Source organism: Pyxicephalus adspersus, chromosome Z, assembly GCF_032062135.1.
Source record: "Pyxicephalus adspersus chromosome Z, UCB_Pads_2.0, whole genome shotgun sequence".
Classification (NCBI taxonomy): Eukaryota; Metazoa; Chordata; class Amphibia; order Anura; family Pyxicephalidae; genus Pyxicephalus; species Pyxicephalus adspersus.
In genome coordinates, this window is record NC_092871.1 from 22,596,988 (window position 1) to 22,616,169 (window position 19,182).

Here is a 19,182-nt window from a genome sequence, read left to right on the forward strand (position 1 = left end):
AGAATTGTAAGAGCGCCAGAGTAACATTTAACTGGCATATCAAAATAGACCATGTGACACGTAAACTCCGGTGTTCCCCTATAATATATCTAATTACCCCACATGGCATTGAATTTGTCTGAGGAGCCCCGGGCACTGGACATAAGATCTTCTAAAATCACGTCAGCCACCTTAATATAGGTTGTTCTAATGCAAGATGAAGCATCATCTTAGAGTGTAAGCTTTTCGGGGCAGGGTCCTCTCCTCTTCCTGTATCACTGTCTGTCATTTGCAACCCTTGTTTAATGTACAGCGCTGCGTAATATAAATAGTGCTTTATAATAATAATTGATGTCCCTCCTAGCCAGAAGTCATGGCTTCCCTCAAATACATCTAGAAATCCCAGCTGCCAAACTAAACTGTTTTTATAGTTTTTATAGTCTGCCTTCCAAGACACATTTACATATCTTTAAAGTTAGGTTTATTTTACTGCAGTTATATTGACATTCACAGCCATCAATCAGCCCTTAGCTGTCCTTACCTGTCCGAAAGTTACAGTTTCTTTTAACTCTCAGCACCGCTCCACAACCGCACCCAAATGCTCACAAATGAATGCCTGTGACTGCTGCAAAGCAGCTAAAAATTGATGCCATGTAGTTCTGCAAAACCATTATGCACAAACCCTTTATATCTGTCCTACAATAGAACATGGGCTCTAATAATGTTTAGCATGGCTTACCAACACAATTTTTAGAATGGAAGTCTGTATAACATAAATGTCCGTCAAACATGATAGCATAGTATTTGCCTATTCACCCTAGCTGCCTATGGGCACGAAAATACTGTGTCCAATGGTATATCAAACACTAATTGTCATCCAGGTTGGTATCTCAGCATACTACTCTGGAAGAATTAAATCTTTCTGATTGCTGTTGGCCAAATCATCCAGATATTGATAGACAAGGCTCCCACTTCAGGTCTAAACCTGCCCCAATTTATAGAAGGATAGGGGCCAGCCCATTGTAAAGACTCTCTACTCACCAGTATGATTCTAAAGCAGACTTTTACAGCAGATGTTAGGAGTGACACATTTGCTTAGTTGTAGTATATTAGTAGTAATGTGCAGTGTGGCTCATTTTGTCCCACCTATGTACCAACCACCTGCTATGGTTTTAAACGTGACCTGGAAGTCACAAACCAGGAAATTTTCTGGATACAGGGAAACAAATGCCAGCTTCCCCCTGCCGGACTCTTCCCAGTTAGTGGATATCAAAAAGTGAACTCCCTGGGGTAAACCAAGTTGAGTAATCTAATTGTTGGATCTGTTGGTGTTGCAGCACCTGAGTGTTCTGTGTCATTCTTTAACCCTTCCTGACACTTGTAGTCCCACAAATACTTCCACCTTGTGACATGGACATGCTTAATATTAATACACTGCATTTATATAGCGACATCATATTACAGAGCGCTGTACAAAGTCCATAGTCATGTCACTAGCTGTCCTTCAAAGAAGCTCACAATCCAATGGCTCTACCCTCTTTAATACAGTCTAAGGTCAGTTTTGGGGGGAAGCCAATTAACCTAACTGCATGTTTTTAGGATTGTGGGAGGAAACCCGCGCAAACACAGGGAGAACCTGCAAACTCCATGCAGATAGTGTCCTGGCCGAAATTCAAACCTGGGACCTACCGCTGCAAAGGCCAAAGTGCCAACCACTGAGCCACCAGCCTGCCTAAATAAGGAACTTCATGGTAACATTGCAAAGTCATTTTATAGATCAGAATACCCAATGCAGATGACAGAAGCCCAGTACAACTGACATGTCTAGAAGTGGTGATGCCCAAATCAGACCAATTGCCAGGTACTTTTTTTTTTAAAGAAAAGTTGCAGATTCCAAAAAGGCTGCAAATGATTTTTGAAAATACATTACTGAATTAGATTCACATTTATTTATTCTCTTTGCCTGAAAAGTTTCATAGCTGGAGCTGCATGCTGAGAATAGCACCCCCAATCTAAGGCTTAGTCTACACGGACGTTTTCCCCAGCGTTTAACCTGAGGGTTTCAAAGCCCATGTTTGAAATTCCTATGCATTCCAATGGGCTAACCTACACCAGGACATTTCCTTGAGGCACGTTTAAGAGCGCTATCTATAACGTCCCTTGCAACGGTCAAAAAATTAAACACTGGAAAACGCGGGCAAATGCTTCCATTGATTTCAATGAGGCATTTCCCCACGTTTAAAAGCACTTGAAATGTAAACGCGTTAAACAGGGGAACTGTTTTAAAAACGCAGCATAAACATTTTCCAGTGTTTTAAAGGCAAGCATTAAAAGGCTAACAAAATTGCATAAAAATGCATATAAACACAGTGGGAATGTTTACATGCTTTTTTAAAAAACGTCCGTGTAGACCTAGCCTAATAGAGACAAACCTAATCAAATGTCATAAGTAAACCAGAGGAGAAGTTTTCTACTTTGTTGTAGAGAAAAGTTCATTTAATCTGCACAGGAAGAAAAATGTGAACTGATTAGTTACTATGTATGTCACAGAGAGAGGCGCTCTGATATATCAACTACATATATATATATATATATATATATATATATATATATATATATATATTGTGTATAAATAAATTCACCCTGGTAACATAGTTACTTAGTCATCTGAAACCAACGTTTGAGTGCAGCTTTAACATCCTTATTTTTCAAACTGTAGATCAATGGGTTCAACATGGGGACAGCAGCCGTGTTAAAAAGTGAGAACATTTTGTTGGATTCCATAGTGTCCATTGAAACTGGTCTTACGTATTGACAGACAAGGGTCACATACAGAAGAATGACCACAGTGAGGTGTGAGGAACATGTGTAGAAAGCTTTATGTTTTCCATTCTGTGAGCGAATATTCTGTATAGTGTGGATAATGAAGACGTAAGGGATAAAAGTGAGGAGAAATGGAAAAGTGGCCAGAAAAAGACCACAGATAAAAATCAAATAGTCTGAAACTGAAGTGTCATTGCAAGAAAGTTTTATGAGAGGGACAATATCACAGAAGAAATGGTTTATTTCCTTGGATTTGTAACAGGTAAACCTTGATATTAAGATAAGATGAGGCAAAGATTCTAAAAAACCCAACATCCAACAAATGCCAGACAAAATGCCACAAACACTACGACTCATGACTGTCATGTAACGCAAGGGGTTACAGACAGCAACATATCGGTCATAACTCATGGCTGTCAGGATCAAGAGCTCATTGCACACTAGAGAGGTGAATGTAAACATCTGTGCCATACAAGCCTTTACAGAAATGGTGTGATCTCCCGATAAGAAGCTTACCAGGATTTTGTGTAACGTGACTGTGCTAGAGGAAATATCCAAAATGGACAAGTTGCACAAAAAGAAATACATCGGCGTTTGGAGTTGAGGATCTACACAGAAGAGTACGATAATGGTCCCATTTCCAGCAAGTGTGACCAAGTAAATTAGAAGAACCAGCAAGAAGATTGGAACTTGAAGGTTCGGAGCCTCAGAAATTCCCTTAATGATAAAATAGGTCGGCATTGTCTGATTTGTTACATACATTGAACCAAGAAGTTGCTTACAAAGTTTTAAAAGATATCATAAACTCATACATGTTCAGATTCTAAACATGCATATATATATGAAATGCGCATGTTATTACTTCCATCAAATGTCTGGAGGCTCAGGGTTAAATCCTTGCTTAGCGACACAATGTGAAGAATATCAATGTGTATTGTTTTTTTTATTGGGTGACCTTTTTTTTGTCTTCTTCACTATAACTTGACAGATATTCATTTCTGTTCCATGCCATTACTGTCATGAACTGATCAGAGTTAAAAAAAAACAAAACAAAAAATTGTATGCAATGTTTTTAAATAGTTGTATATTCTAGCCTGTATCTGTTACATCTGCGGCTTTAGCCCAATTTCAGTGTACACAGTCCCAGGATCACTGATCAAAGCTTTGTGTTTTGACTGGTTGATATTGTGAACAATGCTCTTGGCGGACTCATTTTGGGTTGGCTCCCGATTCTCTAGATTATTCTGGGACCTTATCCTTGTACTGTGAAGTTTTGGAAGCTACTTTTCTATATATATTATTTATGTTTCTACTTTTTTTTTAGTAACATTGAAAATAAATGAGGTTTTGAATATACATTTAATGAAAGGGCAAAGACAGATGATGTAATTGCCTCTTATTGCTCTATACAATAAACATTTGATGGAATAAAATATAATACAATAACAACGTATAATAAATGATTGAAATGAAAAAATTAAATGACTGAGTTTTGTTTCCTTTTGCTACTCTCACTATATCTGCCTGGTTGAATCTCTGCAATCCCTACAAAGAAAATCCAAAAGAAGAGCAGAACAAGAGGTTTATCCATATATTAGACTTAGAACATCAGATGGAATGACGAGAAACACTGGCTGTTGTTCTCTGGCTATTAGCTGTGTGGACCATCTCTCCACATTTTATTGTTTATTGGAGGATGAGCATGAGATGTGGCCTTGCAGGTAGATGTTGAGTTGAGCTGCAATATTTTACACTTTTATGGACTGCTAAGCTCAAATGGCAAAATGGCTTAATATTATAAAATGTATCTGCCATAAAAAGTTTCAGATGTTAATTTCACCATAAAGCATATGGGAATCATTTTCATGGCTCTAGACCAGCCTTTCTCAGCCATGGGAGAATTCTTAAAATAATGTTTAGGTCTTAGGGAACTCCTGACAATAATAATAATAATATTAATAATATTAATATCTACAACTCACAGTGTATTGGTGTTGTGGTCATTATCAAGAATGCCTCTTACATTGCTGGCCAGTGAGAACAATGTCATACCTACAATTGGCCAAAAAGATCATTGGGGTCAGTGGTAACTGGTCCAAAAGGCAAAAATTGCTCATTGCTCAAAGAACCCATTGCAACCTCTGGAGGAACCCTGGTTGATGGTACTGCTCTAGTCCCTTTGAGCTTTGGGTTCAAAGTGAGGGTACAGACATGGATACATATTCTATTAATATAAGCAATACTGCATGTCACAGTACATATTGTGAATAAACTGTCAAATCCTTCGCACCCTGGCCACTATGCTAAAATGCATAGTGAGGTACAAAAAGCCTAGACTAGCCTTGGACACTTTGACCAATTATAGAAACTCATGTGCCACTGAACAAATTAGGGAAAATTACAGGAAAGTGTTCCTAGCAAAATCTGTGGTTGCCCCAATTTAGATTTGTGCATGGAAATGCAGGAAGCACAGGGTCACTGCAATGATAATCTCAAAGAATGTTTGCAAGTATATACCCCTGAGACCTTTGTCTGTAAATTTTAGAAGTACGTATTTTGTTTATTTACAGATTAGAATAGCTGAGCAGTATTACAATTGTTTTATATGAGACACCAGCAGTTTCATGTACCATATCCCCAATTTTTGGCTTTTACACTAAATCTTCAGTCTCCAACCACACTGGCAAATGCCCTGAGTCTCTGAATTTCGTCTGTATTACATTCCCAGTCTCTGCATTTCTTTATTTAACATAACATAACATTTTAACATTCCTTAAAAACACTGAAATATGACAATGGCCAAAAAAAATGACAATAAAAAATATTCCAAGGATCAGAATTTCAATGATATTTGGAAAATTGACGCGTTTTGCGTACCAAATATAAAACAGCAATTACAAAGCTATAAAGCAAAAAATAACAATTGATCGGATGAAAGGATTGATACGGATGCTTAGGAATTAGACCCTGGATTACATTCTTTGTGTAATACACCTAAACATCTTAAGCCATTGGTCAGGATTCCTAAATGGATGAACCCAGTCACTGCGATTGTCAATATCTACCTGGAAGCTTGAATATTAGGGGCCCATGGACTATTGACCCCACAAGCCTAGTCTGCTTGGTGCATTGACATACACATCTTGGGATTTATAATTGAAATATAGTATACTATTATGTAAAAATGGTTTGTGGCCAACTGCTGCACACCGATCTGCTGATGTGAAGGCATCCTATGATTAATATGATAAAATGACAAAAATGGCACAAAGAAAAAAATAATAAAAATAATAAAATGTGTCATCAAATACAGTTTTGCTTACCCCGATTACTCGCTTGTCTGCAGTAAAGGAGGTATTCAAAGAGAAACTAGTAGTAAATCGTATATAAAATTGTCTATGTATATCATCTGTGTGGTGTTCCTTATTTCAGCTTAGGAACCAAAAAAAGCCAACATTTAGCATTCTTATACTAAAAATCATTTTTTCTATTGTACATTACCATACCATATGCCACAGGGGCTGCAGCAATTACATATATAAATGACTAGATCCACAGATGTATTAAATAAACGTTAAAAAAAAAAATGATAACACACAGAGATACTGCATAGAGGAAATCTGTTCTATTGCAGAAAACATGAAATTTATAGAGCTATAAAACAAACTGCATGCAGTTATAATACCTGAAAATGTCTTGTTTCTCCAGGGAAGAAACCTCAGTAGACCAGGTCTAAACATCTTGAGATTAATTAGAATTTACATTAGAAAAGATTTAATAGTTGATACTGCCCCAGTAGTTTATTTTAGTCATTATTATAGAGCTGACACTTTTCCCTAAGTGATTTATAGATAATAGTTAAGTACATCAGTTTCTCAAATAGATATTTATACAGTACGGCCAACTCACCCCAAGTCAAGTACAGCCAAAGCCTTTATTTAGTTTTGTGGATAGAATGGGTCCCGTGTTAAATGTTTGTTGAGTCTCAATAGAGGTGAATTTTATTTTTTTTTTACACGTCTTGTCACCTTGACAGGTAATTAAATATAAAAAAACTGCAACTAGTGGGCAGCACGGTGGCTCAGAGGTTAGTGCTCTGGCCTTTGCAGCGCTAGGTCCCAGGTTCGACACTATGCATGGAGTTTGCAGATTCTCCCTGTGTTTGTGTGGGTTTCCTCTGGGTACTCCAGTTTCCTCCCGCATCCCAAAAACATGCAGTTAGGTTTTTTAACCTCCCCCCCAAAATTGACCTTAGACTGTATTAAAGACATATGACTATGGTAGGGACATGAGATTGTGAGCCCCTTTGAGGGACAGCTAATGACATGACTATGGACTTTGTACAGCGCTGCGTAATATGATGGTGCTATATAAATACTGTGTATTATTAAAAATAACTAGGTAGGTCCCTTCTTCAGAAACATAACTGTTTTTTCTGCCTTCCTTCTGATGTAGGTATCCCATTTCCTTCCCTTCTCTTCTGGGTGTTGAATCTTTGGCCATCTGATTGGCCAGAAAGGGGTGACACTTCTGCACATGCAATACCTAGCATCTTGCACTTTAGATAAGAAGAATGGGAACAGGACATTTTTTTTGCAGAAGGGGCATCATCTGCCCTGCCTTGGAATTTTAGTTCTCCTTTTAGACAAATCTCCCCCAACAGAATACAGAAAATAATATACAGTACACACTTGAATAGAAACTGGTTTGAATATAAACCACCATGTACTTATTTTTATCTGAAAATTGTTTTGACTCGAGTATAAACCTAGGGCACAAAATTAGCCATTACTGCTAACGTTCAAAACTGTAATTAACAGAACTGCCAATAAAATCAACATTAATAAACGTGTCCTTGGTGTGTTATTTTCAAAACATTTTTTTAAAAGGAAGAAAAAGTTAAGTCACATGGGCTCAGTCTGTTTATCTTTTTCCCCATATTTATAGGTTAAAGTATTTTGTAATTTTGAGTTTGTTACCATGGATCACTTACTCCTATAATGATCTTTTAGGCATTATTGTTGGCTACCAGTAGATAGCGATATTTACTCATGTACAGTGTGTAACACACTCACGTACAATGTATCCAACTGCTAATGTTTGTTTGAGATCCTTTTTTAGACAGTTATCAGAGGAGCAGGTTTTCCCTATTGTAAGAATTCCACTTTAACTTCCTGTTCTTGTGATAACTCAATATTTTTGGATTTTCCATCATATTCAGTACTAGAGATAATGGTCACTAGGTCCAACAGTGAGGGTGAGGCAAAGTACACATATTGGCTTTCTGGAAACAATCTTTTGTGATCGTTTTTAGTGACAGAACAAGCGAGCGCTGTACACACAGCGCTGTTCTGTTCTATGGAGGGGACTGGAGAAGGACTCATGACAGACACCCCTCCCCCTGTGCTGTCCTCTACAGACATGTACAGAGGTTGCTAGACATCATCTAACATGTATACGTAGCTTATGCATTCCCTATCTAAAACATTGTTTAATCCCTTCCCTAACTTGAACACTAATAAAGTTTTGTCTTTACATGCAGTTGTTAAGTTTTTTGTATAACATAATAAAGTTTACTGGCATTTTATTGATGTATTGTTTATTTATTCCCTATTTAATGTACAGCGCTGCGTAATATGTTGGCGCTATATAAATCCTGTTTAATAATAATAATAATAATTTTGATGCCTTAAAAGTCACAGTAATTACAATTTAGCTTTACATGCAGTTATAAATAATTTAATGGTGTAAAAATATAACAAATAATGGTTTATTTCCCATGAGTTAAAGCATCAGTAGACCTTTTTATTTTTTAAACAATAATGAGAATGTGTTTTGAGACATTTCTTCAAGCAAATAATTTGTCCTAATGGGAACTGAAATCTTTTTAAACAGTCTTAGAAAAAACATGTATACTGATCCTTGAAAATTTTACACAAAAAAAACTAGAAACTTTAGAAATCCAACAAAATGATTTAGGCAAAAAGGATTCTCTGTCTGGACCTGCACATTAAACTTTTTTTCTTGTACATATTCATTGATTGCTGGAATGTTTTAGTTTTTTATGAATATTGAAAATCCAAAGCTTGCACACCAATCTGTATAATGAATTTTGTCATTTTCATAAATAATAGGAATAACCATATAATCTCCAAAATAAACGCCTGTCCCCAGAGACCACCAAACTTCTGGTACACGCTCTTATCTCTCGTCTGGACTACTGTAACATCCTCCTCTCTGGTATTCCACTAACCCGACTCCCTGCTTTATAATCTATTATTTGGAATGCTGCAGCCAGACTTATCCATCCTTCCCACTGATCCTCCTCTGCTAACTCTCTTTGCCATTGATATACATTACATTGGCTTCCATTTCAGATTTGACAGAAATCCCAATGGGGTGACTTAGATTGGGATAAAACTTGCCAATCTCACTGCACATGCACTAGATCGGCAATTTTTTTCCGTTGTTGAAAGGGCTCCTTTTACGGCGATCAATACTTTATGGGAGCGCACTGCCTCCCGGGATACCTACATCATGCATCTCGGGAAGCTCTGGCTGCTCCTTCTGCGTGTGCCCTAATCTCCGGCATGTGCAGAAGCGGCATCTTTCCACCAAGGGTTGGAGATCGGGTGATGTAGTAAGAAGACCTGAAGAGAAGACAGAATATGACGGCGCCTGGCGCTTCCTTTGCACCGGAATAAAGAGGAATCCCAGGACGACACGTGACACCTGAATACAAGAAGGCCCAGCGCCATTAAAGGTAAGTGTAATTTTTTTTGTTTATAGTTTAGTTCTGCTTAAATGTGGCATAGAATCATCTATTTGAAATACAATACCATTGATGGGCATCCAGAGACATTTTATTTCTTGTATTAGACAAAACTTGTTGAAAATAATTTGGATGATTTTGTACTGTTAAAAGTTAAAGTTACTTTATATGTGCAGAGATTACGAATTAATGGTGCCTTTTTCAAATCAGATGATTCCTAAAATATCCTGTTATAACACCACCTTAAAAGAGGTAATAATTCTATACATCAGTCGCACAACACACAAGGATCTTTTCTTATTGTGCATCTTGCTACTTCTACATTAAAAGGTTTAACTTTATGTGACATGAGTTTTGTGGACTAACTAGCTTTACACAACTGAAAAATGTGTGATACCAATGAAATATCAAGTAAAACAAAGAAGAAAAACTTTGTGAAATGACCATAAACTATTTTAATTAGTGTAAATTTATTTTCTGTCAAAAATGTCTTCACTCTCCACCTAGTGTCAACTTCGTTAGGGAAACCATAACAGAAGACAAGAAATGTTCTCATGATGGTTTTAGGACTTTGTATCAATATCAAATTTTGATATACATTTTCAGAATGTGGGATACATATACTTTTTTCTCAGTTTTTCTTTATCCACTGTCCACAGAATATGAAGAATCGGTCAGACATTTGTTTAATGTACGTTTCCAAAAAGTACTTTGTTCTTGAATACTTCCATGATTCCTACATTTCTTTGTTGATATCAAGAAACTGTCTGAGTCCCCATTCTCATCAGGTTAAGAACCTTCCAGCTTTATTTGTATCTGGATTGTATCCAGGTTTTCAGTATGACTCTCAAGTCAATGTTAGCAGGACCTCTTCCCCAAAATCACACCTTTTTTTTCTACAAATCAATTGTTTGTCTGTCAACACTTCCCAGGCTGAAAAATATTTAGGCTGCATCAGAAACTTGATTTCTGTGGTACGTGTGACAGCAACACATACTGCATTTCAGTACATGCTCCATCTCTTTTTATTTCAATCAGTGACTTGGAAGAGACCAGTCTCTTCAGTAACACACTAGAGTGGGAAAGAAACACTCTGAATTCATGTATGTGTTCTCTGATGTCTAAGGAGATGGGATCTGTAATCAAACTGTTTGCCACACTGAATACATTTGTGAGGCTTTACCCCTGTGTGTTTCCGCTGATGTACGAGAAGGCGAGACCTATAGTTAAATTCCTTCCCACACAGCTCACATTTATGGGGCTTTTCTCCAAAGTGACACCTTAGGTGTACTACTAGCCGGGATCTGTACTCAAACTCTCTGCCACATTGGTTGCATCTATGAGGCCTGTCAACTGAATGTTTCTTCATATGCTCCGCAAGGAACGGCTCAGAGATGAAACATTTGCCACACTCTCCACATATAAAAGGTGTAGCAGATTCCTGAGGTAATGTAAGACGTGATTTATATGTCAAGTCATTGCCAAAATCATCAAACTGGTCTTCGTTGGGCATTGCTTCAAATTCAAAATGTTCTTCTTTGGAATGCAAATCTTGCTTTCTACTCTTTCGTTTTAGAAGGGGTAAATTGTCCCATGTTGCATTATTTTCATGGAGAAAACTTTCAACCAAAGGGAATGATTTAGGTTCCTGCTGATTCGACAAAGGGTCCGGCGTGACATTTACAACATCATAGGAATCATTAGGGAATCCACTAATAAAATTTTCTTCCTGGAACTCCTCAGTGATGTAAGTTCTTTCAATCGGAGCTTCATCAGGAACAAGTATAGAAGGAGATTCTTCAACTGTTCTCACCAACACTGAATCATCTGTACAAAGAATAAATGGATTTATAAAAAGAAACGGACCTGCCATGTTCATGTAAACAGCAACAAAATAATTTTTCTAAAAATCCCTACCTGTTATAGTTAAAGATTAACTAAGGAAGTGAGAGTTTCCACTGCATGCCCCTGAAGGCTAGTTATATAGATGTACAATTTGATCAAGAACCATGTGTTTGGTATGCAGCTTTTTGACACCTCTGTTGTGTACTGGATTTAAGTGTCATTATTACATTACTATCTATATATTGGATCATCCATATTGATGTTAAACCATGCAAACTGCTATGAGATTGTGCAATAGAACCTATTTAACATGCCTCTGGTGAACAGTTTTGATCTATTTGAATGTGCACCATTTTCCTGTGCAATCTGAATGTAAAGGTTAAACAAAATCTCTAATTGAGTTTAATGGCGTCAATGGTGGTCCAACAGTGATTTCCAGAACAAAAAAGCCTAGTTTTTATTTTAATATTAATACGTTTTTTTATTTCAGAATTTACACAATTGAACTGCAAACCAGAGTAGTATATAATCTCTTGTGCTATCAAACAATAATACTTACCTGTGATATCAATGACTGCCTCCTGCTTATCAGCCAAATGACCACTTTCATGAAGCTCATTCACTTGTTCAGTATTAGCTGCAGAATGCGTAACACCTGCACAAAAGTAATGTCATCAATACCACAGTTTGTATACAACTTGTTTATTAATTAAAATAAGATGGCGTTGTATTAGCTTTTGTAATTTGTGTATTAAAGTACTTCATTCCTGTGACATACTGATATAAATAAAACCAGTTTTGCATTATAAATGTAGTTACGCAAGGTTTTTTTTCACTGGTGTAAAAAAAAAGTTAAATAAAAGCCTGATGATACTGCCAGTTTCTACCTGCTCAGGGCTTTTTTAATTGGGTGGTCACCATCTCCCAGTACTACAGGAACATGGCCACACTCATGTGTGGAATACACTTTCCTCTTTTTCACTGCAGTCAATGTCCCTTGCTGGTTGACTGATTGTTCCATCAGAAGACTTGGACTTACTGTGACATTTGCTGGACAGTTTGTATAAGCTGGATAACTGGAGCAGTTATAATAAGCTTTAGTTCACTTCAAGCAGATTCTACAAAGATGCAATATAAGGAATTCAAAACCTTAAAGCATTTCAAATGCAGGTCAGTAGGAGGTCAACTGTGGGTTGAATTCACCAGTCTTTGAAATGAGCATTCCAAACTGATGTCAAAATAATCTAATAATACTAGGATGAAACCTGGTGACACTGGCACTTACAGGGGTACAAAAACTGCTATGTTACTGCTATTGACAGCCTGTACCATGTATGTTATGTTTTATCATCTGTTATTTTCCCATAGCAAATGTCAGATTCGCTATACTGATCCATTTGCTATATATTGTCACAATATGAAAAGTAAACGAACATACACTCACCAACAATAATGTCTGGTTCTACATCTACAGGTTTATTGGCTTCTTCTGTTTCTGTATGCTCCACTTCATCAGGAATTGACACACATTCTATTTCCTCCTTTTGAACATCTGCACAATACAGTTAAAATCAGTTAAAGCATGAAATCACTTACATCACCTTCAGTATTTTGCAATCAGCAAAAAAAAAAATTGTTCAGAAGTTGTGAATACAATTAAAAAAGCTGAACATCAACTCAATGACCTAAATTATTGTATCACTGTAATCAGTATATGCAACAAATGCAATGATATCAGCCTCTTGCAATTTTCTGTACAGCAGTGTTTAGTGTGAAAAAAGAAGGCAAACACTAATATCCAATCAGGTAACCTACTTGCAAAATTTCTGACAATGGGCCTGATTTATTAAGGCTCTCCAAGGCTGGAAAGGATACGCTTTCATCAGTGAAGCTCAGTGATCCAGCAAACCTGGAATGGATTGCTTAAAAGTCATTTGCTATTTGTTAGCAAATGTTTTCAATACTGGACCAGATTAATTACAGGTTTGCTGGATCACCCAGCTTCACTGATGAAAGTCTATCCTCTCCAGCCTTAGAGAGCTTTAATAAATCAGACTCAATGATTTGAGGTGGAGGGAGGCCACCACTGAATTTTTTATATTATGGTAGCAAGGAAAGTGGCCTTATCCATTTGGCTTGGGCAGTAAAAATTGGATTTGTTAACGATGCTAATAATATGAAAAAGACCATGATGCTTGTATTTTTTACCAGAAACAGTGGCAACCCCAACCTCATTGTGCTGTGTGGCAGTGCTGCGATAACATCACTAATGAATGGGGATAAATATAAATCATTTAGCAGAAAAAATTTGTACACCTTATATAAATTTCAACTGTGTATTTAGCAGTTTGCCTGGAGATCAGCTTTTAGCAAGAAAAATGTAATAACACAATCAAACCTTTTACAGTTTTCTAAGCAAATCAGAGATAGCCCCAGAGATACCATAAAGTCAGCGAGTCAGTGAATGTAGCCACCCAGTGAAGGATGATTCTCACTGAATACAAATATGTAAAATAATACCTATTTATGTATACATGTATATAAAAAAAATGTATAATATTTTTGTTTTGTATGTTTAGATATCCTTTAAGGATTTTTTTAAGGATTCATATTTTCAGTTAAGCTAGAAATTAAAAAAAGCAATAGGGAATAAAAGTAAAAGAATTCTGGGGAGTGGAAGTAAATGTTGTGCACTGACTTTTAGGTAAAACGATATTAGTTAACAAAGAACATAATTGTACCTGTTAAAAATTAGTAGAACATGCACATGAATCAAAAGGTTGCCCTAAATATGTTTTATATTATATGTTTCAAACCAATGGACTTCTTAAATTACACTATATTTTGGCTTGCATTAGACAAAAAGTGCCAGTGGCAACCTGTGTGATTTGCCCATAAATGTTAAGAACACTTAGCGCATGCTGCTGTATTCAGTAAGAAAGAATCACCTAAGCTCATTTTGGATTCCATTCTCATTTCACTGAAGGACTGGCTGCTATGTACAGCCACATCTTTATAAAGGTTCTTGTTTTCTTCTATGTAATCCCACTCCTCCATGGAGAAATAGATGGATATGTCACCACATTTTATTGGTACCTTAATTAAAAAAAAATGGGAATTAGTGCATGCTAACACAAATTGCTTTATATATTATAGTTATGTAAACAATTTTGATATATGGAAGAGCTTATAGAAGGGCAATTTTGACAAGTAATGCAAATACACATTTGCTAAATTTCGCTAAAGAGTGGGATCTGTTAAATGTAACAGTGTGAACATTTCTCTGTCTTCAAATTACATATTTGTAATCACATTTGTTAAAATATGGGATTAAGGGCCAAAGCAAGTGTAATGTCCGGTCCCTGAGGTTTATTGCTGTTCCCTTCTGCTAAAACCAGCACCAGCTTTGATGCATTCCAGGATTCACCTTCTCTATTACTTCTTCCACACAATCACGGATATCATTCTGCACATGCGTAGTAGAATGGAGCCAAGTAGGTCTGTGCCGGAAGCTGACATTACCCAGACAAGACACTGTACAGATTCAGGGGATGCAATGAATTACTGACAAACAAGCATGACTATGGAGGATTAAGATGCTAGGTATGTACCACTTAGATCAGTCTTTAACATTAGAGAAGCCTTGAAATTACTTTCAGGTCTTCAGGGAACCCCTACAATAATTATTATATCCAAAGCTCACAGTACATTTGCATAGTCAGCTTTGGGAAAACTGTCACCCTCACAGATGGCCAAAAAGATAATTGGTGTCAGTGGTAACTGACTTGAGATGCAGAAACTACCCAATGATCAAGGAATCCCTAGCAACACTGACTTAGACAGGATACTCGCATATGATGAAAAAGTAAAAAATGGAGTTTATAATGCCTTTAACACTTTTCCCCTTCTTCTGTATTGTTCTTCATCTTGTTTTCATGGCAATAAAAAATGCAGAATTGTAAAACTGCTCTGATCTATAAAGCAGTGATTCTCAATCAAGGTTCCATGGAACCCTAGAGTTTCAGAAATTACTAGGGGTTCCTTGAAAAAAGTGTGAGTTATTTTGACCACCTGTAGCATAGCATTTTTCCCAATGACCACCATGCTAATGTGCTGTAAGATTTGGATATTGGTATTATTGGCAGGGGATCCTGAAGACCTGAAAGGGTTACTAAATGTTAAAAAGGTTGAGAAAGGCTGGTGTAGAGATTGTGCATGTGTAAGTGTTTAGATAGAATGTTGGCTTTATAAAAAGTAAGTAAACAATAGCTAGCAGTTAGGCTTTCAGTGCAGGAGACTTTGTGTGTTTATTATGCAATAGGAACGTCTTACCTGCCTGCTTGCACATTTCTAAGAGTGTACAATAAGCTAGGAATTTGCAGCTCTGTGTACATTCTCAGTATTCATTATTGCCGAGATGAATTAACCCCTGTGACATAATTGTTTAAACACCAACAAAACTGTAAAAAACGATTTGAAAGTATGTTTATAATTGCTGGTTTTATGTGCAGTTTAAGATGTGATTATAAACCTCTTACCTCTTAAGTGGCTAATAAGGTCTGCCAGGCATATCTAAAGAATGGCATACAATGCAGCACATAGCCAGAGACCATGTGACCTTTGTATATATTCTCAAAGCAGCATTTTATAATAAGAAGTACTTTACATCAAAAAATACATAAGAAAATGTTGACATTTGCCTTCTTGATTAACATGATGTGGGATTTTGATGAATGATCCACCTTAAGAAATCAGTGGGCAATAAATATCTAGGAGAACACTCTGTACATACTGTGTCAGATGCTGAGCAGCAAAACTTACATCTCCAGTCAGTAAACGTGTGGGGCTGTGTGCTGAAGTCTTCTTTACAACCACATATTCCTGTAGGATAAAAAAAATTTTTTTATTACAAAACGCTCTGTTTGTATTACATAAACAGTACATTCACATTATTACACTGCTTTATCTAAATGGGCTGCCTAATCCAGCAAAATAGGTAGCATTTTTGGCAGTGCACCACAATGCATGTATATGTACTCTAAGTAAGGTGCATGGGACGCCATACTTTAATGCATAAAAAGACTGCACCTCTATGCAGCCCACTTTGTATTTATAAATGCACTCGCTCCAGTATGACAGTTATCACAGCACTTCCCTCAATGAAGTGTGCACAAGCAAGGTCTCTTGTAGTCTCTGTTAGAAGAGTGTGTAAAAGAGTGGTAACAGAAAACAATTCAGAGCCATGGCCTACAATCAGCTGGATCACCCAGCTTCACTGAGGAAAGTGTATCCTTTCCAGCCTTGGAGAGCTTTAAAAAAACAGGCCCCATGTTTCTATATGAGGGGGATTTGTAGTCACAGGAAGTAGGTGGTGAGCAACAGTAGGTCCTGCAGAAACTAAAATATATTTAAGGTCTAAGCAGTATGGATAGGCACAAAGCAACTACCAAACAGATACACTGTAATGGGTTTTTAAATTTGTTAGGTTCCAAAGGCAATACATAATTTATACTTATTACCATGCTTGCTTTACCAATTTGCTTCTTTGATTAGGGCTCAGTTGGGCTTAACATGTTACAGCTTATATAGGATTTTAATTATTGCACTTACATATAATTAAACTTAGACCTGCTCAGTCTTGACATAGACACACCGGATCATTGGCATCCATGCTTACGTTTACCAAAGGTAATTGGCGACTATGTAATTGTAAATTTTACCTGTCTACCTTTAATTTGCTACTCCCTTCCTTTCCTTATAACTCACAGATTCCTAACTTCATCTTTAGCCCATCCCTGGCAGTAGTGATCTAGCTTTTGCTACGTAGATTTTAAATCCTTGTTTTGAAGAAATTCAGAGGAGACATAAGATCTTATTCTACACGTTTCTCTATTGATTCAATAAAAACACATTTATTGAAAGAAGGTACCTTGTGGTAACTCCAAGAAACCAGCAGGATACCTCCCAAAAGCCCTGGAATCCATACTGACAAACTTAAAGCAGAACTAAACTCAAAACAAAAATTAAAAAAAAAAAAATCACACTTACCTTTAATCCCGGAGATCAGTCTATCCGTCATTTTTCTTCATTTTGGGTCCTACGTGGTCCTGGTATCCATCTTCGGGCACCGACATCTTCTTCCTGCTTCACTCGATCTCGCACTGCGCAGCCACAAGATCGGGTGACGTAGATGGGCAAAAAAGATTGCCAATCTCACTGCGCATGTGTGAGATCTGCAATTATTTCTTCCATTAATGAAAGGGCTCCTTCTGTGCAAGCACGAGATCAGGGCATCCGCAGAAGGAGCAGCTAAGAGTTTTTTTTCTTTCTTTTTTAAAAAAATAAAAAAGGGGGTGCAGCACCTTCTCTTTCTGACAGCATGGGAGGGCAAAGCCTCCCGGGATAATTAAGTCAAAATCAAGACAAAAAGGCAATGTGCTGCACCCTTATTTAAAATTTTACTTGAAATAAACGGGTTGTCTACCCTTTTTGCAAAGTAAAACTTTTGAGTTTATGTCCACTTTATAAATGGTCAAGTTAACATTGTATGTACTGCAGCTAATCCAAATCACAGTTATAAATGTCAGGTAATAATTTGATTATCAGGGAGCAAAACTCCTATCTGATTCACAAAAGCAACCAGAAAGCATAACCTATACATGCACTTGTGAAAATAAAACATTGAATGTAATATATATATATATATATATATGTCCATTCCGGACACAGTAGACTAGGCGAAAGAAAGTTAGCATCTTTCATTTTCATGTCCTTTTATTTCTACTAAGATAAATATCCGGTTGCACTTACCTCTCCGGTCAGGAGGTAGATGATCCCGAGGGCATGATTTAGGATTTTCTCAGTCAGTTGCTTCTTGTTCATTTTGGCAATCATGTCTAAGACACAAAACACAGGATGCCTGAGTAAAAATAATGAAGGTGAGGCATTAAAGCTGATCATGAGCTTGGTTATCATACCTTGTTTTTTTTCATTTTAAGAAATACCTAATCATTTCTTATCTAATCATTCTGAAAATGTATACATGACATTCTTGCAGGGCTGTGTCCTGGGGTTGGTTGGGCCTATAGCTACTATCATGAAAATTTTCACTTGGGTGGGCTTACTCCAGGTGCTGGAGACAGCTTCAGGTCTGTGTCCAGTTCTATATGAACACCTGTGATTGGGCACAAAGTGAATTGGCCCCTAGGGCAACGATAGGTACGCTGTGCCAGTCATCGTCCATTGCCTGAGCTGTACACTGTACATGACATTGAAAATATAGTATATGCACCTAGAACCATTCCCTATTGACTTCAAATCTAATTATCCAGAATATTAGAGAATTGAAAGGCAAATTTAGAGGCCCATTTACACCTATGGGTTTCGGCACAAAGTGCATAAAGAACGGGTTGCTTTTCTTGTACATGGTGCCAATTCACATCTGTGATACACCAACATAAGAGGTTCCTTTTTTATGCAGCGATTTGCATTCTTGTGCTTATTGATGACAGTAAAAAATTGTTTATAAAGCATGTGACTGCTCAGAGGAAGGTATGAACCCAATTCACATCTGTGCAATACAGGAAGGTTTGGTGCTAATTCACATGTGTCATACACCAATATACATTGTCCCCTTTATTATGCAGCAATTAGCATTTTTGGGCTTATTATTTACAGTAAACATTGTTCATAAAGCACGTGACTGCTCAGAGGATGGTATAAAACCACCTAATTCTCCTTGGCCTAGGCCAGGGTTCAGCAAC

At 37.1% G+C, this 19,182-nt stretch overlaps 2 protein-coding genes across 2 annotated transcripts in view; both read right to left on the reverse strand.

Annotated features, from left to right (window-relative positions):
• Positions 1-2,634: 2,634 nt before the first annotated feature.
• Positions 2,635-3,598, reverse strand: LOC140343986 (olfactory receptor 8D1-like). The gene has a single exon (XM_072430892.1). It carries the CDS (start codon positions 3,562-3,564, stop codon positions 2,635-2,637), a length of 930 nt encoding a protein of 309 aa, XP_072286993.1. The 5' UTR covers positions 3,565-3,598.
• A 6,407-nt stretch (positions 3,599-10,005) lies between these two features.
• Positions 10,006-19,182, reverse strand: part of LOC140344041 (oocyte zinc finger protein XlCOF7.1-like) — a 10,234-nt gene continuing 1,057 nt past the window's right edge. The window contains exons 2-7 of the mRNA XM_072430954.1: positions 18,230-18,315; positions 16,241-16,300; positions 14,368-14,515; positions 12,864-12,971; positions 11,979-12,074; positions 10,006-11,401 (exon numbers count right to left, since the gene is read on the reverse strand). Of these exons, the coding sequence (XP_072287055.1) occupies positions 10,674-11,401; positions 11,979-12,074; positions 12,864-12,971; positions 14,368-14,515; positions 16,241-16,300; positions 18,230-18,313 (1,224 nt within the window). The 5' untranslated portion in view covers positions 18,314-18,315 and the 3' untranslated portion in view covers positions 10,006-10,673. The remainder of the gene's footprint in view (positions 11,402-11,978; positions 12,075-12,863; positions 12,972-14,367; positions 14,516-16,240; positions 16,301-18,229; positions 18,316-19,182) is intronic.